Source organism: Herpailurus yagouaroundi, unplaced genomic scaffold, assembly GCF_014898765.1.
Source record: "Herpailurus yagouaroundi ecotype Mexico unplaced genomic scaffold, PumYag 193, whole genome shotgun sequence".
NCBI lineage: Eukaryota > Metazoa > Chordata > Mammalia > Carnivora > Felidae > Herpailurus > Herpailurus yagouaroundi.
In genome coordinates, this window is record NW_024412424.1 from 5,886,928 (window position 1) to 5,913,384 (window position 26,457).

Genomic DNA, 26,457 nt, shown 5'->3' on the forward strand with positions numbered 1-26,457 from the left:
CCCCCCCCCCGCCTGCAACAGACATTCTTTGTTGAAGACTGGGTCCTCACTGTTCTCTTTGTAAGGGGAACCTGCTACTCCGGAAAGTGGCTCAGGATCCTTGTTATCCACGTGACGCAAGCAGGACTGAAGGCCCAGCAGATACTAAAAACTTGGCCAATGTGATGAGCCATTCCTTTTTCCTTTTTGGTGTGGGGCTGGGAGTTCAGGGGGTGGGCTGGGAAGGGATGACTGGTTGGAATCCTTTCCTAAGCACGGTTTCTCACGGGTAGGGTTGTGTACGTGAGTCTAACCTGGGGGTTTAAAAGTCAAGTGACTAATGCCTTGGTGGAAATTTCCTTAAACAATCAACATTTTACTAATTCTAGTTTTATCAATAAAACATCATCTATACCATGTCTGAGTTCTCATCAATTCAGACCAATTCCTATTCTGGTTTTTTAAGGCACTTCTAAAAATTCTTCTACTATTAATTCTTCTACTATTATGAGGAAACCATAAAGGTATTTAAGCCAGCGTGTCCTTTTCCTTTTCACACACAGAGGCTTCCTCAATGCAGGCAGCTCATTCCAGATCCATGACAATTCCAGAGTGCTTCATTTGCTATAAATGCCCAGGGGAAAGGAGGGCAGAGCTTACACCACACCTATGTACTAGATTTTTGTCATTTCCTTTTGACTCAACTCACTGACACGTCATGCTCCTTTAAGAATGGGCCGAGGCCTGGGGCACCTGGGTGGCTCAGCTGGTTAAGCATCCAACTTCAGCTCATGATCTCAAGGTCCATGGGTCTGAGCCCTGCATTGTGCCTGATGCTGACAGCTCAGAGCCTGGAGCCTGCTTGGATTCTGTGTCTCCCTCTCTCTCTCTCTCTCTCTGTGCCTCCCCTGCTCTGTCTGTCTCTCTCTCAAAAATTAAGAAACATTAAAAAAAAAAAAAAAAAAAAAAAAGAATAGGCTGAAGTCCTTGGGAGTACTGACCACTTTACATTAAAAGAGACCTTCACTTGGGGCGCCTGGGTGGCTCAGTCGGTTGAGCATCCAACTTCAGCTCAGGTCATGATCTCACAGCTCGTGGGTTCGAGCCCCGCATCGGGCTCTGTGCTGACAGCTCGGAGCCTGGTGCCTGCTTTGGATTCTGTGTCTTCCTCTCTCTCTGCCCCTAAGCCACTCGCATTCTGTCTCTGTCTCTCTCAAAAATAAATAAACATTAAAAAAAAAAATTTAAAAGAGACCTTCACAGGAACATGACAGGACAGTCCACTCACCACTGTTGTTCAACATAGTACTGGAAGTCCTAGCTTCGCAATCAGACAACAGAAAGTAATAAAAGCCATACAAATTGGCAAGGAAGAAGTCAAATTTTCACTCTTCACAAATGACATGATACTCTACTTGGAAAACCCGAAAGACTCCACCAAAAAACTATTAGAACTGGGGCGCATGGGTGGCTCAGTCGGTTGAGCGTCCGACTTCAGCTCAGGTCATGATCTCACAGTCCGTGAGTTCGAGCCCCACGTCGGGCTCTGTGCTGACAGCTCAGCGCCTGGAGCCTGCTTTGGATTCTGTGTCTCCCTCTCTCTCTCTCTCTGCCCCTAACCCACTTGCATTCTGTCTCTCTCAAAATTAAATAAACATTAAAAAACTACTAGAACTTATACATGAATTCAGCAAAATCTCAGGATATAAAAATCAACATACAGAAATTGGTTGCATTTCTATACACGAATAATGAAGCAGCAGCAGGAGAAATCAAGGAATCGATGCCATTTATGACTGCACCAAAAACCGTAAGATACATAGGAATAAACCTTACCAAAGAGATAAAAGATCGGTACGCTGCAAACTATAGAACGAAACTGAAGAAATGAAAGAAATTGAAGAAGGGGCACCTGCATGGATGGCTCTGTCAGTTGAGCGTGCAACTCTTTATTTTGGCTCAGGTCATGATCTTACAGTTCGTGGGTTTGAGCCCCATATTGGCTCTGTGCTATCCACACAGAGTCTGCTTGGGATTCTCATCTCTTCTCTCTGCTCCTCCTCTGCTCGTGCTCTCCCTCTTAGAGTAAATAAATAAATTTTTTTAAAAAGTTAAAGAAGCCACAAAGAAATAGAAAGACATTTCATGTTCATGGATCAGAAGAACAAACATTGTTAAAATGCCTCTACTACCCAAAGCAATCTACACCTTCAGTGCAATCCCTATCAAAGTAACACCAGCATTCTTCACAGAGCTGGAACAAACAATTATAAAATTTGTATGGAATTAGAAAAGACCCTGAATAGCTCAAGTAATGTTGAAAAAGAAAACCAAAGCTGGAGGCATCATAATTCCAGACTTAAAGCTGTATTACAAAGCCATAATCATCACAAAGTCAGTATGGTACTGGCACACAGACACACAGATGAACAGAAAAGAGTACAGAACTCAGAAATGGACCACAGCTATATGGCCAACTAATCTTTGAAAAAGCAGGAAAGAATATCCAATGAAAAAAGACGGTCTCTTTAGCAAATGATGCTGGGGAAACTGGATACCAACATGCAGAAAAATGAAATTGGCCCACTCTCTTAGACCATACCAAAAAAAAAAAAAAAAAAAAAGGATGAAAGACCTAAATGTGAGACAGGAAACCATCAAAATCATAACCTCTTTGACTTTAGCCACAGCAATTTCTTACTAGACATGTCTGTGGAGGCAAGGGAAACAAAAGCAAAAATGAACTACTGGGACCTCATCAAGATAAAAAGCTTCTGCACAGTGAAGGAAACAATCAACAAGACTAAAAGGCAACTGACGGAATGGGAGAAGATATTTGCAAATGACATATTAGATAAAGGGTTAATATCCAAAAATCTATAAAGAACTTATCAAATTCAACAACCAAAAAACAAATAATCCAGTGAAGAAATGGGCAGAAGACGTGAATAGACACTTTTCCAAAGAAGACATCCAGATGGAAAACAGATGCATGAAAAGATGCTCAACCATCAGGGAAATACAAATCAAAACCACGATGAGATAGCACCACACATCTGTCATAATAGCTAAAAGTAACAACTCAGGAAACAACAGATGTTGGTGAGGATGCAGAAAGAGGAGAACCCTCTTGCACCGTTGGTGGGAGTGCAAACTAGTGGCAATGTAATCTGGAAAACAGTATGGAGGTTCCTCAAAAAATTAAAAAATAATAGAACTTCCCTATGACCCAGCAATTGCTCTACTAGGTATTTATCCAAAGTATAAAAAAATGCTGATTTGAAGGGGTACATGCACCCCAATGTTTATGGCAGTGCTATCAACAATAGCCAAATTATGGAAGGAGCCCAAATGTCCATCGACTGATGAATGGACAGGCATATACACACACACACACACACACACACACACACACACACACACACACACACGGAATATTACTCGGCAATCAAAAAGAATGAAATCTTGCCATTTGCAACAATGTGGATGGAACTAGAGTGTATTATGCTAGGCGAAAGAGGTCAAAGACAAATATCATGATTTCACTCATATATGGAATTTAAGAAACAAAACAGATGAACATAGGGGAAGGGAAGGAAAAATAAGATAAAAATGGAGAGAGAGGCAAACCTTAAGAGACTCTTACATACAGAGGAGAAACTGAGGGTTGCTGGAGGGAAGTGGGTGAGAGGACGGGCTAGATGGGTGATGGGCATCAGGGAGAGCACCTGTTGGGATGAGCATTGGGTGTTACATGTAAGTGATGAACCACTGGGTTCTACTCCTGAAGTGAATATTAAACTTTATGTTAACTAACTTGAATTTAAATAAATAAGTTAAAAAAAAAAAATAAAGGAGATGCACACAGTCAGAGGTGCGTGCCCTCTTGGCTCAGGTAAGCAGCACAATCAAGAACACCTCAGGAAGCAGCAGTCACTACCCAGGCCACTCTCCTGGTTCCCCATGTGCTGTCACTATACCCTGGTCAAAGGATACTATGTACCTGCTCAAAAACTTGTTGCTATCATGACTGTTCAACTTGTGCCATCTGGGATGGTAGTTTCACAGGGAGTACTAGTAAGGCTTTAATTTAGAAATCTCTTCATGAAATCACAGTTTTCCAATTTAAATGAAAAGACGAAATGCAGTGGTGTGTATTTTATCAGATTAGCAAAACCTAAAGGATGTACAAAGATGGCTGGGGCCACCTCCAGCTTCCATTTGCCCACTGTACACCAGAAACACACTACTACAGATACTTCCTTTGCCTTTTTGTTTGGTAGGGAACAGACCAACTTGGGACCCTCTGTCAGAGACAGGAACAAAACACACACACAGCTGGAGCTCCTAAGTTATTTCCAAATAATAAGATCCAAGGAAGAGCAAGGACAGCATGAAGACAGTACTTTCTTTCTATACAAAATTCTAAGGATCTGAATGAATTAAGGGGTAGCAGAGGAGGAAAACTGCAGAGGTTCAAACTAAATGCAATATATGCAGGTATGGGTTTCTACCAGCCACTTTGGGGACCAGGCCCATGCATCTGACAGCCTGGCAGATTCATGAGACTGAGCCACTGTTTTTATGGGCTCTACCACTGACAGACAGTTTTGCGGAGCAAAGATTACGTGGGATTTATCTCCATAATTATACCAACTCTAAGTCAGAAGGTTGGACAAATTAACCACCCAGTGATAAATCTGTCTTGACCTTTTCACCACTTCTCCAACCTTGCTGGTTTTTCAGAGGCTGATTTCCCCTTCCTTCAGACTATAAATTCTGGCCAAATACTAAAAGCTAGCCAACTGACCTGGATAATTATCCTCAGCTCCTAAAATAAATGCTGTGGCGTGTAAACTTTTCTAGAACTTGGGAAACATAGTTGGAAGGACCAAGCTCAGAGTTAACTGACACCTGTAGCAAATCAGACTGAAGCTGAACTTCACCTAAAACACTACCCACTTCCTTACCTGCCCTGCTTTGAAGGCCCCTTTAGTGGATTGCTAGTCTATGGTGTACCAGACTCACCTGTTACAACCAGCTTTTTCTGAACTGGTGACATGAAGGCAAGTTTTAACTACTGGGTTCAATTTATTGTTCTTAATTTTACTCTTGAACACACTTGATTTAATTTTACATTTGAACTCCAGAACACTCCCACAACACAATTACGTTGAGCTGTTACAACTCTCTCACACACTGCTAGCGTGTAAACTGACAGAACCGTTTTGGAACACTACTGGCAGCATCTACTAATATGAACATACACATATCCTATGACCCATTCTAGGTACTTTGGGGCACACACAACAGAAATGTATACCTATGTTTATCATATGTTCAGAGCAACACTTACCATCTGTAAGAACGAACACCAGACAGAAGCAAAACTCACTGTGTGATTCCCTCTAGATAATACTCACAACCAGCCCAACTAGTCTGTGCTGGTAGGAATCAGGACAGTTGTTGGTCCTGGAGGAAAGAAGACTGAGAGGAGTATCATTGGGGCTTCCGGGTATTGGTCACACATGTATATTCTCTTTGTTAAAACTCACTAAATACTCATGATTTGTACCTTTTTCTTCATAGGTACATTCTATTTCAATAAAAAATTGTAAGAAAAAAGATGATCTCATGACAGATTTTTAAAAAACCAGTCTCCACATACATGCAATAATCCTTTTCTTTAAAATTCACTGAAGAAAAGCTTATTTCTGTGAGAAAGTAAAAAGAGAAAATGCCCTATTCCTATTCTAAAGGCTATTTTTATGAACTCTAGTTCGTTTGGCATGGTCTCCCTAAAAGAAATAGCTGTATCTGAATCTGCTGTAAGCCCCCTCTTAGTGCTGTCACGGGGCAGCATCGTGGGGTCACTCTGGAATCAGATGGAGCCCAGCACAAATCCCGGCTCCACCATGCAAGGTCACGTGGTCCTCACCATGCACGCACAGTTCCTGAACTGTGAAGTGAGCGAAAACAATACAGGTGACAGGCCTTGCATGCAAACATTTGTCCTCCTGGTGTGAATTTAGGGAAGAAGGCAGCATCTCTCTTCCCATCTTTTATGAGCTAGACGCAGATGTTAGAGCTCTTTAGGAGTCCTCGGTGAACAGTTATTGCAGATGATGCCACTTAATACCAGCCAGAATCGAGACCAAGTAGCGACAGTGAACTTTTAACCCAGTAGCTGTAGGAACAAAATTTTAAAAATAACTACTGTTTCTAAAAAATCACTTTGTGGTCTTCATTCTGTTAAGCATTTGTATCTTCTGAAAGTTTAACTTTGAAGAAAATTAGATCTCATACAGAGAATTTAAGATATGCTCAAGCAGACAGAAAGACTGAGGGAGAAGGATCCTATGTTGTGAGCAGGGCAGACCCCAAAGACTACATCCACAAATATCATGTAGATCAAGTGGCAAGTCTGATGGTGGGTTATAAATTCCACAGGGGCCATTTAAGAGTCGTGTGTGTGAAATGAAGGCCTCCCAACTGAAGTCAACCTAGCCCCAGCCTGGGGTAAAGCCAATAAAAACTAATACCTAAAACATGTTTTGGGTTGTGAATTAAAAGATCCATGTTGATAATACAAGTTGCCAGATCATAGTTTTTTTCAGTCATGGCTTCCTCAGGCGAACATGCCTGGTTATTTCCGTGAGCAGATTTAGAAAATTTGTCATCTGAGGAAGTCAGGCTGTTATTAGTCATGTTGGGACCTTCTTTGGCTTCCAAGGGTCACTTTCCGTTACCTTAGTTTATTTCTTTTAAAAAAAAATTTTTTTTTTCAACGTTTATTTATTTTTGGGACAGAGAGAGATGGAGCATGAACGGGGGAGGGGCAGAGAGAGAGGGAGACACAGAATCGGAAACAGGCTCCAGGCTCCGAGCCATCAGCCCAGAGCCTGACGCGGGGCTCGAACTCCCGGACCGCGAGATCGTGACCTGGCTGAAGTCGGACGCTTAACCGACTGCGCCACCCAGGCGCCCCTACCTTAGTTCATTTCTACATGCCTTGGCCAAAGAATTTGCATCCCACCCCAAGAAGCACAAGCCTGGGCTCTGCTAGACACCTGGCACGCTGCTGTAGGGTAATTACGAAAACCCTCCAGGACGACTGTTACTTGAGCAAAGTGACATACGGCACACACCCATATGCACTGCTCTCTGCAGAGGGAAGAAATGTTGGGGGAGGGGGGAGCACGAAGAAAAGCTGAAATGAAAGGTACGTTTTAGGTTTTCAAGATGTGGGTAGGTAGTTTTGGGTAGGTAAGTTTAAAAGGACTGTGAGATCAACTTTCAAGGTGGTCAAAAGATGGCAAGTAGTTGCCAACTTGAAAGGGCTCCCGTCAGCTAAAGACAGAACAATCTGAGCATCAATAAGAATAATATCCATAATAGATTAAAACACATAAAATACACAAAAATATGTAAATTTACAATACTAAAAACATATACACACAACGGGGGGGGGAAACCCCTTATTGTCACCTTTGGTGCAGGCGGCAGTGGTTAGTAACTCATTATCCATGTAACCGATAAAAGAGAAAGGATGAAGCATTTACTCAGTCTTTCCTGTAAGGACTCATTTTCAGGATAACTAAATGATTGACCAAAAAAAAAATTTTTTTTAAGTTAAAGAATCACTGCTAATAAATGAAGAAGACATAGAAATAAATGCAGAAGGAATAATCAACTTAGACATCTCACCATTTTGCAACACCTGATGGTTTAAATAGCGGATCTACAAAGCAATTCTCAAAGGCAGGTAAAATCTTTGGTGAAGTCTGATGGGGAATGCATCGACCAGCCTAACAACACCAGAACTACTAACCAACCCTACTGTCACCAAGAGAGACAACCGAAATTACAGTAAAACTGCCAGCTCCCAAAAAGTGAACCTGAACCTGGTAAAACATTCAGAGCAAGCCTCTGGATTATGGGAGAGGTGTTGAGAGAGATGAAGTGGGGAGAAGAACATACAAAATGGCACTACACACCTAAAGGGGACATGCAGGCACAGTCAAAACCCTAGTTTCTTCAATACTTGAATGACATTTGAAAAAAAAAAGGAGGGGAGGTGAACTGTTACCACATTAAAACAGTTTTAAGAGAACAAATACAATGTGTGGACCTTATTTGAACCCTGATTCCAACAAATGAAGCATCCAAAGACATTCAGCTAATGGTACTAAGAGTTATGGTTACTTTCACCGGGTGTCATGATAGTTATGTTAAAGAGTAAGATTTCCATTGGTTAGAGATACATTCTGAAGTCTATTTCTTGCCCCAAAGTGAGGAGAAACAGATAAAATATTGATAACTGAGGCTGTACAACAGGTATGCAGGGAGGATTATTATACTATTCTCTCTACTTTTGTCTATGATAGAAGATTCCTATAACAAAAAGTTTAAAATGGCACAAAAGGTGATGGGTATTGAAGCTGGGTCATAAGAATTCATGGCACTATACTTTTTTGTGTGTGTCTATCTTTAGTTAGACTTGTAAGTTTAACCTGTAAGTTAAAAAAAAAAAAATGTAGATAATCCAAGGATGAATTTTTAAGGAACTATGGGATCTGTCCGCCACTAAGAGACTGACCAAGGAAAGGCATCACATCAGGAACAGAACATGGCAGGCATTATGTGGTGGTGGCTACACAACCAGATTTCATTTGCCTACCATGACCTGGATGACAATGAACATGACAGTCACAGTTCATGTCTTGAAAGGTTAGCTCCTTTCATGCTATGCCACAGGGATGACCCAGTCTTGTCTGTGAGCAGAGTGTGCCTCTCACCTGGCTGGGGTGGATGAGGTGGTGGCATCTGGTGGTGCATGAGAGGGTAGGGAGGAGGCTGCTGATGAGGCATCATGCCAGGGTGCCCCGCTGCTCCGAGTGGTGCCAGGCCAGGTCCTCCTGAGTGCTGGTGTGCCTGCTGAGGGTTCTGCCCATGCTGCTGCTGTTCCATTTGCTGTCGGGCTCGCAATTCAGCGTATTTCAGCTGTTCCATGTGGAAGTTCTGGCGTTCAGTAAGCAACTGCTGCCTCTGTTGTTCTAACTGTTAAGAAAAAGAAAGGAAAGAGAAATGACACCATGAGAGGTTCTCAGGAATGGATGACACATAGGACACCTACCTGATGCCTGAACTCCCTATACCGCATCACAGTACATAGCCACCTCACCTCCTGCACGATCTACAGTGAGAAAAGGCATTATTTCTTGAGTAGCAGATTTCCACTTGGACACTTGTTAACAAGATCAAGGTCTTTGTGTTATGTACAAGGTCTGCCTTTCTTTACAACCTTCACCCAGTGAGGTTAACTGTTCTCTGGGCCCACCCAGTATACATGTAATCCTCTGTTTGGCAGGCCTTCAGATATGTAAAAATAGTTTCCATGACTGCTTTAATATTCTCCAGGTAAAACAAGCCTCTCCTGTCCTTTTAATAGTCCCCTCAACTGCTAAAATTTCAAGTCCACACAACCTTCCCAGGTGCTCTCTTCTGGACATAATCTTTTGGTTACTATTTTTTTTTTTTTAACGTTTTATTTATTTTTGAGAAAAAGAGAGACAGAGCACGAGTAGGGGAAGAGGCAGAGATAGAGGGAGACACAAAACCCGAAGCAGGCTTCAGGCTCTGGGCTGTCAGCACAGAGCCTGACACGGGCCTCAAACTCACTAGCCGTGAGACCATGACCCGAGCCAAAGTCAAATGCTCAACTGCCAGAGCAGCCCAGATGCCCCTGGTTACTATTTTAGAACATGACACAGAGTTAAATCCTCTGGATAGTGGATGTGGCCTTAGCTGCAAATATACACACTTTTCTCTGTGGAGCTTTGACAGTGCCACTGCAAATCTTAGCTTTCAAGTACCCAAAATTATACTGGGTGACACATTCACAGAATATCTCAGATGCCTAAATAAAGATGTGCATGAATCTTGGTTTAAAGAATGTAAGCATTTCAATACTCAAGATAATCTTTCTGGGACCCAAGTTAAAATAAAGAGAAATAAGCAATTATATGTGCCAGGAAATCCAGAAACCATATGCCTGACAGTAGTTCAGAGGATGAAGCACACCTCATATGCTATCAAAATTGATTTGATTCAGGTCTGAAAAAGAAAATCAACTTGAACATGAAAAAAAAAAAAAATCCAGATTTCTCGAAGAAGTGTAAAGATTTTAAGGAGGGTTAACGGATCTATTTCCTTCCAATAATGTTCGATCCCACCATTTTCAATGGCAAGACGTAAGTCACTGGGAGACCTTTTTTGAGCTTTTTCTGTCTAACACAGCAGCCATAAGCCACAAATGGCTCCTGAGCACTTGAAATGTGGCTAATCTGAAGTGGTATGTGTTGTAAATATCAAACACACTGAATTCCGAGGTCTTAGTATGGAAAGCAATTGATTTTTCATGCTGATTACATATTCAAATAATATTTTGTATGTACTAGATGAAATAAACATAATTTCACCTTTTATTAATGTGGCTACCAGAAAATTTTAAATGACATATATGGTTCACACTGTATTTGTGTTGGATAGCACTATTCCAAGGCATTTAATAGATTAAAAATATGTAACATTTTAGCTTTCAGTTCTACAAATAAATACTGTATACTGTCATTAGGAAAAAGGGGTTGGAATACGCATGAGAATTAGCTTAAGAATATGGGCTGTCAGCAAGAGAGCTGCCTGAGGAGAAGACCATGTGGACCCAAGCGAGAAGTATTACTGGTTATCAGGAGTAGTAACTAGGGAGTGTCCATGGACAAATGGGGTGCAGGAGGACAGGCCACAGGTACAGGGTGAAAAGAACAGGCATGACCAGATGAGGGGGAAGAAAAATGGGAGAGAATAGGCGGTAAAGCCTATGTCCCACTGGTTAGCTGGCTTGCAGAGAGTCTCCCTAGGGAGAAGATCTTCTGAAATAAAATAATCTTGTGAGTGGTTGAGGGTTATCAGGAGGGAGCGTGGCAGGGAGCCAACACGCTAGCCTCATTTTCTAGGAAGGGTGACCTGAAGAGGCTAAAGGCTGGTCCAGTCCGCCTCCTCCCTGTTTGCCTAACGAGCAGGGAATTCCAAGCTGTAAAAACCAAGAGTCCTCTGGAAGTTCAGCTCTGCAAGAAGAGAACATGTAATCAAGGAGTAAGAGGCAGTCTGATAAAAAAGGGATCTAGAAATTCCGGCTATAGGCCCTAGGATTTGTTTTCTCCTAACCATTCCTTCTAGGAAAGTTAGGACTTTGCCGAGGTTAGACATAAGAGGTTGCCAGAAAAGGACCTCTATCTATGTTCTGGTCGAGCCACTAATGGTCTGGATGGCTTGGCTGAAGTCCTGCAGTTATGTATAAACTACGGAATTTAGGTCAAGATCTGCTTTATAAAGAAGCTAAACTGTTACTACAAGAGATTTTGTGTCTCTGAAGGGAAATTTTGGTCCCTGTGTTGCCTATCTCACTGGTTTTCTTTTTAAACTAAGCCAGTCCTTCTTTGAGAGCTGACCTTAGTCTCAAGGTATTAACCTCGGAAAGAAAAACTTGCCCCATTTTCCGTATCTACAATGGTTACTAACCTTAATTATACTACTTTTTCCAGAGCTTCACTTGTCATTTCAAAACATGGAAGGTAATTAAAAGAAAGTAATTAGAAGAATTAAAATAGATTAAGTGATTAAACACACACGTGCACACACACCCCTGAAAGAGAACCCAGCTTAAACTAAAGCTCCAGTGTGGGCTGAACAGGTCCTCTGGGGTGAGAGAAACGTCCGGACAGAGAGCTACCAACTTGGCTCCCAGAGGGCTGTCTCTGCTCTGCGGCATACGGAGTACAGCTCATGGACATGTCGTGGCTTCATCACGCAGAAGAAATAAATACCTCCTTGTTGTGGGTACTTTGTTGTTACTCAATTGGACTAAAGACTGAATTCACTTTTTGGCAATCCGAAACAATGTAAATGGCAGTTTTTGAGGAGAGTTCGACAGTACAGAGCAAATTTTAAATGCATGCAGCCAGTGATTGTACATCTGGGAATCTATTCTATAAAACTATGTATGTGTGCCTACCAAGGACAGTAATTAAAGTCCTGGTTTTTGTTTGTCTGTCTGTCTTAAAGTTTATTTATTTATTTTGAGAGAGAGACAGTATGAGCAGAGAGAGAATCTCAAGCAGGCACCGTGCCAGCAGCACAGAGCCCAATGCGGGGCTTGAACCCACGAACTGTGAGATCATGACCTGGACTGAAATCAAGAGTTGGGACGCTTAACTGACTGAGCCACCCAGCACCCCATAATGTACAACTGTCTGCGATACACGGAATTTACAAAAAAAAAAAAAAGAAGCTACAATATTTATTACATAATCCCAATTATATTACAAAAAAAACTTTGTGTTCATGTGCACACACTTTATATACACACTGAAAATGTTACAGAGAACACCAAACAAATTAAGTGATTATTCCTAGAAATGAAATTGAGGGTAAGAGAGACTTTTTAATTCATTTCTTTCTTTACTGAAAGTTTTTTCATCACAAATATTTTTGTTAAAAAACCACTAAAATAAAAAAATAAAAAACCAAAACAGTAAAAGCAGCCAAATTACATGTTACAGATAGCTTGATTTTCTCCTCTTTTCCATTTCCTAGGACTATGGATAAAGTCCCAACAGCTAGTAAACAGAATGTTAATGAATCTGTCCATTTTCTTTCGTGGCTCCAATCTGGCTGTAGGGAACCCCACACAGTAGCCCTGCTCTGAAGACACACGCTCCTCCTCCATATTCAAACTCTGCCCTCCTCTCCCCCTTCACTCCTACACTGTGTATGCAGAAAACAGCCAATTCCAAGCGGAATCTGAACACAGCAGAGCACTCTTCTGCACGCAGACACCAAACGCAGACACAGCTGCAAAGTGCAGCAGCCAAAGCTCACACAAAGCTCTTCTCCCAACTTCACATGCACACAGTGGGGGGGGGGGGGGGGGGGGGCGAAGCGTAAAGCCCATCTACACTGCCCAGAACGGCAATATCAGCTGAGACCTAAAACCTCTGACTACTTGGGCTCAGAACTAAGTAAATAATCATGCCTTCCTTTGAAACGTCTGGGGTCAGTAACCAGACATCCACTAACGAAAAACCAAGTCCAAGACAGACATATTCATTCCTTCTTACACCCGTGGAAAAGAGAACTCCACCATTGCGTTCTGCTGCCTCCATGTGTGTCTCTGGAGGCGAGACACAAAGGGGCAGCCGGCACTTCTTTATGACAGGTCTTCGGTCCTGCTGCCCTGTGTCTGTCTCTTGTTTTCTGATTCAGAACAAAACCTACACAACTGAGTACAACTTTCTTCATCTCAAATAAAACTACCCGTAACATAATGGGGCATGTCTAACAACAGATTCAATTACATGGCCGGCTGTGTAGAGATGCATTAGTCCAAATTTGCAGAAAACAAAGTTATATACACTTCTCCTGGGGCAGGATAAAATTCACTTTCTGGCTTTTTGTTCTTTCTTCCTTAATTTGTCATCAAGTACAACAAACTTTCCTAAATCTACATCTTATGTGTGATGACGTCCTATTAGCAAAACCTTTAACATTTATCCAGAACTTGACCATTTCTCTTTACATTCATGGCCACTGCCTTGCTCTAAGCCATCATCATCTCATGTGGATTATTTTAACAATCTCTTCACCAGTCTCCCCTTTTCGAACCTTCCCACTTTGTTAATTTACTCTCCACAACAGAGCAGGTACACTGATCCCTGCTAAACTGTAAGGAAGATCATGCCAGCCCTCTGCATTTATTCCGTATTTTTATGGAATGCATAAAATAGGCTCTACAGTTATTCCACACTTTAATCAGAGGAAAACGAAAGGCCTCTGGATGGCTTACAGGGATTTCTGTGATTATGTCACCATATCCCTGACTTTATCCTGTCACCTCCTCCTCATTTATGCTCTAGCCCACGCACCTACTCCTTAGTTCCAAACATGCTCTTGCCTGAGAGCCTCTGCGCAATATGTAGGCCTTAGCAGCACATGCCTGTCAGTTTCTGAATAAGGCCTACTCAGATGACACCACTTAGAAGTGAAATCTCTCCTCTTTCCCTGCCTTTTCCCTGCTCACTTTTTGTCACAAATAAACTTAGAAATTAAGAGAAAAAAAAAGTGAAATGTCTACTTTGCCCCTCCCCCATCGCCTCTATCCAGCCTGTAACATACAGCTATATGTATGTATATATACACACACAGCACAGAACATCTTCTAACACCCTTCATTAATTATTTCAAACTCTACAAAGGCAAAGAGTTTGGTTGGGTTTTGTTCACCACTGCATCCCCAGTACCATACACGTGCCTAGAACAAAGTAAGTGCTCAATAAATACCTGTTGAATGAACAAATGACCTTAATCCAACACCTATGTGGCAAAAGCCATCAACTCTGGGCAGGAGGACTCTTCAGTTTCCTCTGTAATCATGCCCTTCTCTCCACATTCTGGATTTAGGTCTTTTTTACAGCTAAGTCTCTCCTTCACTAGGAAAGTTTCCTTGATAATCTCAGCCAACCATGGCCTCCTCCTCTCTGGATTTCCATCCTTGCAATAAGCGGTGTCTCTGTGTGTAGCAAGACAACCTCTAACTTCCTTGAGCACTGGGTCTGGGATTCCCACAACGTCCCTCTTTTCTGAAGGTATTCAATTTCTGTATCTAGCCAAATGACCTGCAGAAACTCAGAAAGCATTTAGTCCACTAGATCCAAATGGGAACCAGGCTTTAGACAGGGCCCATGCTCCCAAGTCTCCCCAGGTGGCCCTAGTTCTCAAAAAAGCCCCTGTCTGAAAGCTGCTCTCCTGACTCATGTGTGCTGTTCTCCCGGCATGAAGGCCGCCTAGGTGGGCAGACCCTCTGAGTTGTGAACCCAGCACCAGCTCAGCCTCCTCACCTCAACTAGAGTCAACATTTGTGATCACATAATTTCCTTGACGGACTCTGCACATTTTTTTTTTTTTAATTTTTTTTTTCAACGTTTATTTATTTTGGGGCCAGAGAGAGACAGAGCATGAACGGGGGAGGGGCAGAGAGAGAGGGAGACACAGAATTGGAAACAGGCTCCAGGCTCTGAGCCATCAGCCCAGAGCCTGACGCGGGGCTCGAACTCACGGACCGTGAGATCGTGACCTGGCTGAAGTCGGACGCTCAACCGACTGCGCCACCCAGGCGCCCCCAGACTCTGCACATTTCATAACTGCCTTCCTCCAATATTAGCATTCATGAGACAGCTGTAACAATATCTACCAAACTCTAATTATAGCTATATGCATAGTTTCTATAAAAGATGTACAACTTTTATATCCTTGTCCTTAATTAGTAAATACTTAAAGACTCAAGAGCACTGATTTTAAGTCATTAAAGAAAAAAAGTTCCTATCTGATTTTTAAAGTCTAAGAACAGATTTTTGAAATCCATTGCTATATAAAAAAACCACATGTTTAATGAAAACAAAGTACATCCTGGGACTACCACTTATAGAGAAAGATGAGCAGAAATGCATCTTAAAGTGACACGATGCAATGTGGTACAGAGAGGAGCAGCAGGCGGTGAGCTCAAGGCTCTGGTCCTAGCTGACCTGGACCTTCCAGTGTCAACTGTCTTGAGCCATAATAGAGAGATGATAAAACCTTGCATATCTCAGAGTCTTTTGGTTAAAATGAGATGAGAATAACTCTTTTCCTTATAAATATAAAGTGCTAGATGAAAACACAGAACTGAACAAACACAGGTTTGAGACTTGGCTCTGTCATTACGAATTGTGTTTGGAGGAACATAATATCCCCTATGCCCAAGTCTCTTGGTCTGTAAGAAGAGTTACCAAAAATTGGCCTTACGTTCCCATCTAGCATTACTGGTGGATTCTTGTCCAGGGAGATTCAAATCAATCAGTATTTTCTGCTAATGGCTTCCTCATACAGTTTTTGAGAGATTAAATGAGAAAATCTATATAAAGTGATTTAGCACAGTGACTTGTCAAATATGTGTTTAGAAAGCAAACAAAGGCTTACAAATATTTGGATCTAATATACAGTAACTGGGTACTGGTGTACCTAAAGAAAAGGAGGTACATCAACATTTACTGAACACCTACTGCGTGCTCAGACACTGCACCAGACACACACCACACTCCTCTCATCTGATGCTCGCAACAGTCCTGTGTGGAAATCACAGGTAGAAAAGTAGCCATGGCTTTGTTTGCCCACAGGGAAGGACAGGATAGCAGTGCTTGCTGTAGAAGAGGTTGTCTTCACTGTGCCTGACATGAATGGGAGACATTTTGAATTTCATTGGACTCCCTGGTTCTGAGATGAGCCTCCAAGTTGGCCTCAACATTCCTACTTCCTAGTATTTATACCTCCCCCCCGTCCCGAACCCTGTCTACCCCCCAACCAGAGTTGGTATGTGTAACAGAGAGAACACAGCAGAAGCGAAGGGATGGGACTTCCATGTTTAGGTTACAAAAGACAGTGTGGCTTCCATTCTGGGTGCTCTTTCATGTTCTTGCTCTTTGTAGTCACTTACTCTGGGGAAGCTCCTTCATGAATAGAAAAGTACACGTGGCAGGAGCTCAAGTTCTTGCCAACAACCATGGGAGTCAGTTGGGAAGTGTGAGCTCTGACCCTGCGGAAACTTAGGAAGTCCACAACCTCATAGGTCCCAGCCTAAGCTACCCAGCCAAGCTGCCTACCTCCCAACTCTCAGAAACCACGTTAAGACTTGGTTTTCTGTTTTCAGTCACTAAGCTCTGGGGTCATTTTCCACATAGCAATAAATAACACAGCTGTGTTACCGACACTGAGTGGCAAGGAGCAGGGACTGTCCCACACTAAGAATTTTCCTGCTCCAAATGCTGATTGAGAGAAGGCAGGACAACCACAAAGATTTTCAGCACAACAACCCTGTGTGGTGGAGAGAGTCAGCAGAAATGCAGTCCCAACGTTTTCAGTTCTGTTGTTTTATTCAGAGACTAGCCTAAAATGTTTTATGTGCTCTGATTAGAATTTAATAGCAAAGACAAGACTCAAGTAAGAAAAATACAGTGCAATGTAATTTGAGACAATAATTATTACAAATCCACAGACAAGGGAAGTTCTGAAGGTCCAAGAGAAGTGCAGCCATTATAGTGGGCCAGTGGGTGTCTGAGAATCAGTGGCGAGAACTGGAAAGGGGCAGAGGGCAGTTCTAATCGAGGTGACAATTTCACTGGGGGTTTAAAAGAGTGGGGGATCCCCAGGTACAACCTCTGAAAGCAAGTGACTTAGAGCTGAGAAAAGAGCACCCTGACAATCTGGACAATGTTCTGTAAGTGCCCAGTCATGCCGATCTTCCAGGCTGATACATCAGTTCTGTTTTATGAAGGACAGAAAGGCATCTGGTTGTCAGTGGGAATGACCCAATCATCATGTAGATCCTGCATGTGCCAATAAATAACCCCCTGTTACCCTAAGGCCACTAAAAAAAAAATCCATAAATGACAAAAAGACAGCTTATGAGGGTAAGATAAACACAAACAGTCATGCCTCACAGCTCCAGCTCACCTCAGAGAAGTATTCTCTGCCACCCTCTTGCTCTCCCCATGTTCCAGGTCTGCCTCCTCTCTGCCCTCACTGGGGCACTGAACACACTGTATCGTCATTGGTTTTCTTGAGTTCCTCCCCCATTAAACCAAAGGGCAGACTTTCCACTTCTCCAGCTTCCAACACTGATGCTGGTGTACATCCATTCAATATTTGCTGACACCAGGGCCTATGATGTGCCAGCTCTGTGTTTACCAAGACACTCGATCAATTCTCTCAAAGGGCATATACTCTGGAATGCGAGACGGACACACGAATCAGCAACTACCACACAGTGTAAGTGCTCTATCAGGCTGCCACGACAGCAGATGGGGTGGGCAAGTCACCCATAGGGGCAGTGCTGAGGGATGCAGAAGTGGGGATCAGGGCCTTGCTGGCAGAGGAGCACAATGCACACGGGGGCACAGAGAACAAGGCCATGAGGGCAGCCTGCATGTGGTGTGGTGTGGCTAGTGTACAGAGGGTGACAGAGATGAGACCAGGGTGGCCAGCAGCTCCTAGGGAAGGAGAGGGCCGATGATGTGAGAGATGCTTACACGTCAGGAAACTGGGGGTGGGTATGGGAGGGGGTGGGTAAGAGAATTACCGAAGCAGCCTCTCCATCCTTCAGGGTCAGAAAACCTGCTGATCTCAGGACAAAATGAAAATGGTCTGTTTTGTAATAGTTACTGGAATGAGGAATTTGCCAGAGGATGCGACTAGGCTGACCACTAAGAAATAGCTAACTAAATACAAACAGGTCCTTAAAATTAAAACTCTTAGGGTAACTGGGTGGCCTAGTTGGTTAAGCATCCAACTCTTCGACTTGGCTCAGGTCATGGTCTCACGGTTCAAGGGATTGATCTCCATGTCGGGCTCTACACTGGCAGTGTGGAGCCTGCTTGGGATTCTCTCTCCCTCTCTGCCTCTCCCTCTCTCTCTGCCTCTCCCCTGCTTGTGCTCTCTCTCAAAAGAAATATACATTAAAACAAACAAACAAACAAAAGCCACCAAAATTCTTCTAGGATAATTTAATCTTAAGGTTAAATTATCTACCATTTAGAGATACCAGTATCTCATATATAATGAAGTCAAAAACAGGGTGCCTGGGTAGCCAAGTTGGTGAAGTGTTCGACTCAATTTCAGCTCAGGTCATGATCTCACAGTTTCTAAATTCGAGCCCTACATGGGGCTCTGTGCTGACAGAGCGGATCCTGTTTGGGATTCTTCCCCTCTCTCTGCCTTTCCCCTGCTTGGACTCAAAATAAAGAAATAAAAACTGGAAAACAAAAAAAAAGTCAAAATAATCAGAACAAGTCCTAGCTAAATCCACTGCTTAGAAAGTTACCAATTCCTCCTCTGGTCAATTCATTAAAATAAATTTCTCTGTAATTTTGAATAATTAACTGTTCCACTGTACGTTTCTTTTTGTTGCTTCCTTCTTCATTTTTGGCCTTTTTCATCATTCTCTTGATCCTGTTTGGGCCACATCCTTCTATCAGAAGTGTCTGTCCCCATACGTACTACTGAGGCGCTCGGCAAGGCCCACCTGACCTCCGCCATGCAGGGGAGGGAGGAAGACTGAAAGTCCAAGGTTGGATCAGGGGAGGGTTTGGTTAAAAGATATCACAGAAAAAAGGCTCCTCACTCAAGATGAGATTAACTCCTACTTTCTGGTATTTGTATTGAAGAAGACATGAAATCAAGAAAATTCTTGAATCAGACAAGGGAGCTACATGACTTCTACTTTATTGGTAACAAGTAGGGAGTGAGTCTAAGATGTAACTTCTATAGACGAAAGAATTGATACCATCATGCACCTGGGAAAGCGGAGAGGTGTAAAAGCTGAGGTGTAAATCATTAGTTTTAGAATGAAAAAAGAGTGCTTTTTGTTTATCATCAAAGGCTGATAATCCCTTTGAAAGGGCAAAGTAAACACATAAACAAGGACCGATGGAGTAGGTTACTATTCATTTTATCTAACTTGTAGTTTAGGAAAGGTGGTCATTATTTGTCAAAAAGCCACTACAAACTTCCCCTTACTTACAGCCTCCTTCTCTCTGTCCATGATAGTTTCCAGCTCCTCAAAATGTCGCAGTTTGATCTCCAATTTCTTCATTTGTGTCTCAACCAGCAGGGCCACCAGAGATTTGATCTTTCTCTCTTCCACGGCAGCCAGGTGCTAAGTGTAAAAGACCATTCAAATTAGGTAGGTAAACATTTGCTTAAAATACAGAAACAAAATGCTCACGTTGATATTCAAAGTAGGGATTATATAATTAAGAACAATGACCGATGCCCCCTTTCTATGTTTCTACCAAACATTTACTTCAATTTAAAATAACTATTGCTGAATTTCTGGTCCTTATAGGTATAAATAACCCTGTTAAAGGGTTAAAAAAACAAACAAAAAAAAACCCCAAAACCCTCCCTCCCACGGTAAACTACTCCCCTCAAAAAGAGCCCACCACAAAGGGGAAGTGTAATCAGAACACTGATGGGCAAAGAGGAGGACACAAGCAGCCTGGGGTACACTTCCCATCTACCACCCACCTACCTCGCACCCTCACCCTTTTACTCTATGCCTCCCCTCACTATCCTTCCCCCTTTATGAACTGTCCAGGGACAGCTAAACAGTGGATTCTCTCAGCACCCAACACTCAGACACAAAGCTTCTGGCTTCTCTCTAGTGAGTGGAACCACGTGTGGAAAGGAGAGGGTGAACAATATTCCACCCCTATGTTTGCAGATAGGATCCAGAGCAAGAGGAACAAATATAGTGCAGAACAAGAAGTTACACTGGAAGAATGTGCTACTCACCGCTACAGGATGGATGATGAGCCCTATTCATTCACACTTCCTGCCTACTCAGCAGCACACAGAGGAAGGCACCACATTACACCGAGAAGATAAGGGTCCCATATTTGGTCCTGACTACCTGTATCTGGGAATGGGTCAATCCCACCTAATCCAGACACCATCTAAGAGCTTACACTAACAAACCCCCAATAGCATTTTGCATTCACTTTCATTACATCTGTTGAATTTATGTGCTCATCTTGCTTCTACACGAGTGAGAAGTAACACAAGGTGGCTGTCCTAATCTCTGTTTCTTACAGAATCTAGAAGGAGCTAACATGCAGGAGGTATGTAACATAGGCTTTTGGGAGCTAAATTAACAGACACTTAAATGAGAATCTTATTTTTCACTCTCTTATAGTTAGAAAAGAAAAATGCAATTTTATACCATAGAGATCCATTAATAGAAAGAGGCAATGTATAAGCAAAAGGTGATCATAAGCAGATTTTATGAATAATCCACGGCTGTTCATGATACATCTGCCTCCCTAACCACTTTGAACTACATCAGTAACAAGTTTAAATAAAGATCACATGATTTGGGGAGCCTGGGTGGCTCAGTTAAGTGTCCAACTCTTGATTTTGGCTCAGGTCATGATCTTGTGGTTCTTGAGTTCGAGCCCCGCATTGGGCTCTGTGCTGACAGCACAGAGCCTGGAGCCTGCTTTAGATTCTGTGCTTCCCCCCACTCCCTTCCTCTGCACACACTCTGTCTCTCTCTCTCAAAAATAAATTAAAAAAAATTTAATTCCAGAAGAAAAAACAGAAGTAAACCTAAATGATTTTGGGTTAAGTGAAAGATTTCTTAGATGTGACACCAAAAGCAAAAATGTTAAAAGGGAAGATTGAAAACTTGAAGTTCATCAAAATCAAAAACATCTCTGCTTCAAAGGACACCATCAAGAAGGTGAAAACACAGCTCACAGACTGTGAGAAAGTATTTGCAAATCATATGTGTGATGAAAGAGTTGTGTCCAGTGTATATGAAGAACTCTTAGACTTCATGCCTATGGATGAAGTGATGCTGGTAGGAATGTGTGGGACTTCAAATACAAGCTGGTCACCATCTCAGACACTCGGCAAATTTTGAAGATGCAGAGGATGGGAAGCTAAGGAGTTAGGTTCAAGGAAGAAAAGAAATTCCTGAAAACTCCCATTTGGTGTGATCAAGATTATTTCAAAATCTCAACTGTAAGTTCTGGAAAGTCACACCCAAGGATCAGGGGTGGTCCTGGAGGAGAATGACCAAAGTGTCATCTAGCTTCAACTCAATCCCTGCCTCAATCAGTTCGGTTATCACCTGGGGCATCTGGATCTTATATATATATATATTTCTGCTTGTCTTTTTACACGGAGAATCTGAATTTGTTTTAATGTTTGCTTATTTTGAAAGAGAGTGTGCACCAGCAGGGAAGGGGCAGAGAGAGAGACAGAATCCCAAGCAGGCTCTGCACTATCAGTGAAGAGCTCAACATGGGGCTCAATCCCACGAACCATGAGATCAAGACTTGAGCCAAAATCAAGAGTTGGACACTGAACTGACTGAGCCACCCAAGCATCCCTGGACAATCTAAATTTTTATACATATGTGGCATTCAATCAAAAAAGTAGATCCACAAATGGCGCAGGCATTGGACTTATTAGCAGGGGACAACATTAAAGTAAGTTAAGATCACTATTTTTAAGAAAATGTAGGAAAATATGGATAAAAAGAGAATTTCAATATATTTAGACTTTGTATAAGAATCAATATACACCTGACTGAAATTATGACTAAAATATATACTAACCGAAAATAACAACTCAAAGATCAGGCTTAAAAGGGTAAGGCTTGGGGTGCCTGGGTGGCTCAGTCAGTTAAGTGTCCAACTCTTGATTTCAGCTCAAGTCACTATCTCGTGGTTCATGAGATCTAGCCCTGTGTCAGGCTCTGTGCTGAAAGAGTGGAGTCCGCTTGGGATTCTCTCTCTCTCTTCTCTCTCTGCCTCATCCTGGCAGCACACATACAAGTGAGCGCATGCGCACTCTTTCTCTCGCTCAAATACATGTTATATATATATGTATTATATGTTATATATACATACAAATTATGTATATATAATTTGTATGTATATATAATATATATATATATTATACATATTTATTTATATTTTAAAAAGGGGGGAGCGCACCTGGGTGGCTCAGTCAGTTAAGCGTCTGACTTGATTTTGGCACAGGTCCTGGTCTCACAGTTTGAGAGATTGAGCCCCGCATTGGGCTCTGCACTGACAATACGGAGCTGCTTTGGATTCTGTCTCCCTCTCTCTCTGCCCCTTCCCCACTTGTACTCTCTCAAAAATAAACAAACATTTTTAAAAAATGCAGAATCCGTGAAGCACAATAAAACGAAGTATTCTGTAACCATGGCCTGGAAATTACCCTACCCCTTTGTGACTATTTCCTTATTTGTGACACTGGAAAACTGCACCCACAACAGGGTAGGAGGGAGGACACACACTATGTATGCAGAACAGTGCCTGGAGTATGTATCAGTAACAGTATGAGTGGGTGTCTCATACGTGTGAGCTGTAACACTGCTGATGACCTGGGAGCCTAATTTGTTGGGAGACTCTCCTCTACCTGCACCAACCACTTTCAACGTCTGTCCTTTTTTTTTTTTTTTTTTAATGTTTTATTTATTTCTGAGACAGAGAGAGACAGAGCACGAGCAAGGGAGGGGCAGAGAGAGAGGGAGACACAGAATCCGAAGCAGGCTTCAGGCTATGAGCCATCAGCCCAGAGCCCGACGCGGGGCTCTAATGCACGAACCGTGAGATCATGACCTGAGCCGAAGCTGGATGCTTAACCAACTGAGACACCCAGGTGCCCCTCAACATGTCTTTTAAGACTCAGCATTAGCGGGGCGCCTGAGTGGCGCAGTCGGTTAAGCGTCCGACTTCAGCCAGGTCACGATCTCGCCCTCCATGAGTTCGAGCCCCGCGTCGGGCTCTGGGCTGATGGCTCAGAGCCTGGAACCTGTTTCCGATTCTGTGTCTCCCTCTCTCTCTGCCCCTCCCCTGTTCATGCTCTGTCTCTCTCTGTCCCAAAAATAAATAAACGTTGAAAAAAAAATTAAAAAAAAAAAAAAAAAAGACTCAGCATTAGGAATCACTTCCTCTGGGCAGCTTCTTGGCTCCCACAGTCACAATGACAATACTCACTGAACTGCACTTTATTTAGTCACTTGATGTTCACTACCAGGGCCTAGGCTCAAGGATGCCCCATATTTTGCAGGCTTGGCAATTTTAAAGGAGGAAACAAGGATATGAGGTGGAAAGTGAACAGAGAAAAGAGGCAGCCTTTATCAAAAGCCTAGAATTCACCTGTGCTCAAGGTTAGAAAAACCACTAGAAATCTCTGCAAGTAAATGTGGGCACTTTGGAATGAAGGATGAAAAAAACCATGGCCCGTAAACTAAAGAAAAAAATTTGAGTAAAAAATTCAGGAAAAGAAACAAAAACTTCAGTCTTTAAACTTTATGGCAGTTTATTTACTATTAAATACTTACAGAATTATTACACTGACCTCTAGTTAAAGAAAAAAAATTTTTTTAACTTTTCAAAAAAATGTTTGCTTATGTATTTTGAGAGAAAAAGGCAAAGAGCAGAGGAGGGTCAGAGAGAGAGAGAGAGAGAGAGAGAGAGAATGAATCCCAAGCAGGCTCCACACTGTCAGTGCAGAGCCCAATGTGGGGCTCAAATTTATGAATTGTGAGATCATGACCTGAGCCAAAATCAAGACCCGACACTTAACCAACTGAGCCACCTAGGTGCCCCTGAAGAAAAAATTTTAATAAGTTATCAAAATTACCCCATTACAAGTATAAGCATTATTCACTGATAAGGTTGATAACATCTGGGTTTTGAGTAGAAATAGGAGAAAAGAACTAATGTTGCACATTAAATTTAGTTTTTTTCACATTTCAGGTCTTAATAATATTTACATACAAGTTCTGATTTTCTTTATATGATTGTTAAAACCAAATGACTACATCTTCTACTTTGCTCTAGCTCACAATTCTTATTTATTTATGAGAGAAGAAATCAACAGATTTCTCTGAAAGAAGTGGCCTGGTCCTTTGTACCATCTCACTTTCTGAATTTTGCTGAGTGGATCCTACTGAATGTGTTAACATGTCATTTCTCGATCTTCTGCATTTCTTGATCTAGGGGTTAGAGCCTCTTTTAAAAAAAATATTTATTTATTTAGGGAGTGGGTGAGCAAGCGGGGGAGAGGAGCAGACAGGGGGAGGGGGGGAGTATCAAGCAGGCTCCGTACTCAGCGCAGAGCCTGATGCAGAGCTCGATCCCATAACCCTGGGATCATGACCTGAGCCGAAATCAAGAGTTGGATGCTCAATCAACTCAGCCACCCGGGTGCCCTGAGCCTCCTTTTTGACTTAACTTCCATGACTATTCTTATTGTTACTGGTACAAGATTCATTTGCACCTGTTCTGTATGTTTCACAGAACAGCATATGTCCTGCCACCAAGACTCTAAATTTTGCTACTTTATGGATTTGGTGACATACATGCATCGAATCAATCCAGTAGAAGTCACAAAGGCTTAGGAGCCAATTCTTCAGGAAATTACAAAGCCTTCACAGAGGCTTGAAGTGGCTGAATAAATGTTACCAAACACTGGACAAAAGTGATAAAGGGATCCAAATACTACTCATGTCTGCTTTAAAAAAAAAAAAAAGAATCTTAGAATGTAAAAGCAAGAGTGAGCTGTTGAAATGCAATACTGGACTGGGGGATATCCTGGGTTTTATTAAGCACTGACATCATTCTAGCCACCATGCTGTATTTTCATGGTACTTCTTTTATTTCTAATAACCTACCAAAAAAGAATTCTTTATGTAGAGAAAGAAACTGAACTCTATATAGAAAGAAAAAAACTAAAGCTTAGAAAAGTTAATTATCTTGCCAACGGTCACAGTTAAGTGAACTGGGAACGAAACTCAGTTCTGAAGCATACCTTGAAACAAAACCAGCCACTAAGAAAGCTGACACATGGAGACATGGAGGAGTTAATGTTTCCCTCTTTCTTCTGTTCTTTATTTTTTGGTTCTTAAAAATTAGAAACTTAAATCACAGACATACTAAGAAAACAAACAAACAAAAAAAGAAGGTATTTTTTTTTTTTGAGCTAGCTGTTGGGTTTTTAATTGCACAATGTTTGAAAACATTATCTTCGAAATGGAGAATTTTATCAGATTACATTTATGCATTGGCTGGGATCACCAGACTCAAAGTCTGCAGAATCCGGGTTTTGGTCTTTGTTCTACAACTAGTCGTATAACCTGAGGCTTCTCATCAACTTCTCTGGGTTTGTTTCTACATCTATGAGATGAAAGAGTTTAAGAAACTCAAAAATCATCTGTGATATTAACATATGAAACATCTTTCCTGTTAGAACTTAAAGTGTGTACTAAGGTTAGTAATCCAGTTATAAACATAACTTGTGTAAAAATGAAATACGCAAAAGTAGAACAGATTTATGTGTTGTAAGAAAGTTTCATTCCAAGAAATTATATAAAATTGTATTTAATTCCTAATTAGATCTCATTTAATACTAACTTCTTTAAAAAAAATTTTTTTTTTCAACATTTATTTATTTTTGGGACAGAGAGAGACAGAGCATGAACGGGGGAGGGTCAGAGAGAGAGGGAGACACAGAATCGGAAACAGGCTCCAGGCTCTGAGCCATCAGCCCAGAGCCCGACGCGGGGCTCGAACTCACGGACCGCGAGATCGTGACCTGGCTGAAGTCGGACGCTCAACCGACTGCGCCACCCAGGCGCCCCTAATACTAACTTCTTAAGGTTATATTTCTAGCATTTTATACATATTCTTTTTGTTTTTCCTTCACAACTAAATATATATCCTAATGGCTCAAGAAAAATGTGAAGTTCAAGGTTAGTGGGCTGAGTTCCTAAGAGGCAGGAACCATCCATAT

General features: G+C 42.0%; 1 protein-coding gene across 1 annotated transcript in view; it reads right to left on the bottom strand.

The window, feature by feature from the left end:
- The window catches only part of SMARCC1 (SWI/SNF related BAF chromatin remodeling complex subunit C1), a 177,750-nt gene that overhangs the window by 13,055 nt on the left and 138,238 nt on the right, over nucleotides 1-26,457 (bottom strand). Inside the window, exons 26-27 of the mRNA XM_040445559.1 lie at nucleotides 19,646-19,780; nucleotides 8,778-9,039 (exon numbers count right to left, since the gene is read on the bottom strand). Of these exons, the coding sequence (XP_040301493.1) occupies nucleotides 8,778-9,039; nucleotides 19,646-19,780 (397 nt within the window). The remainder of the gene's footprint in view (nucleotides 1-8,777; nucleotides 9,040-19,645; nucleotides 19,781-26,457) is intronic.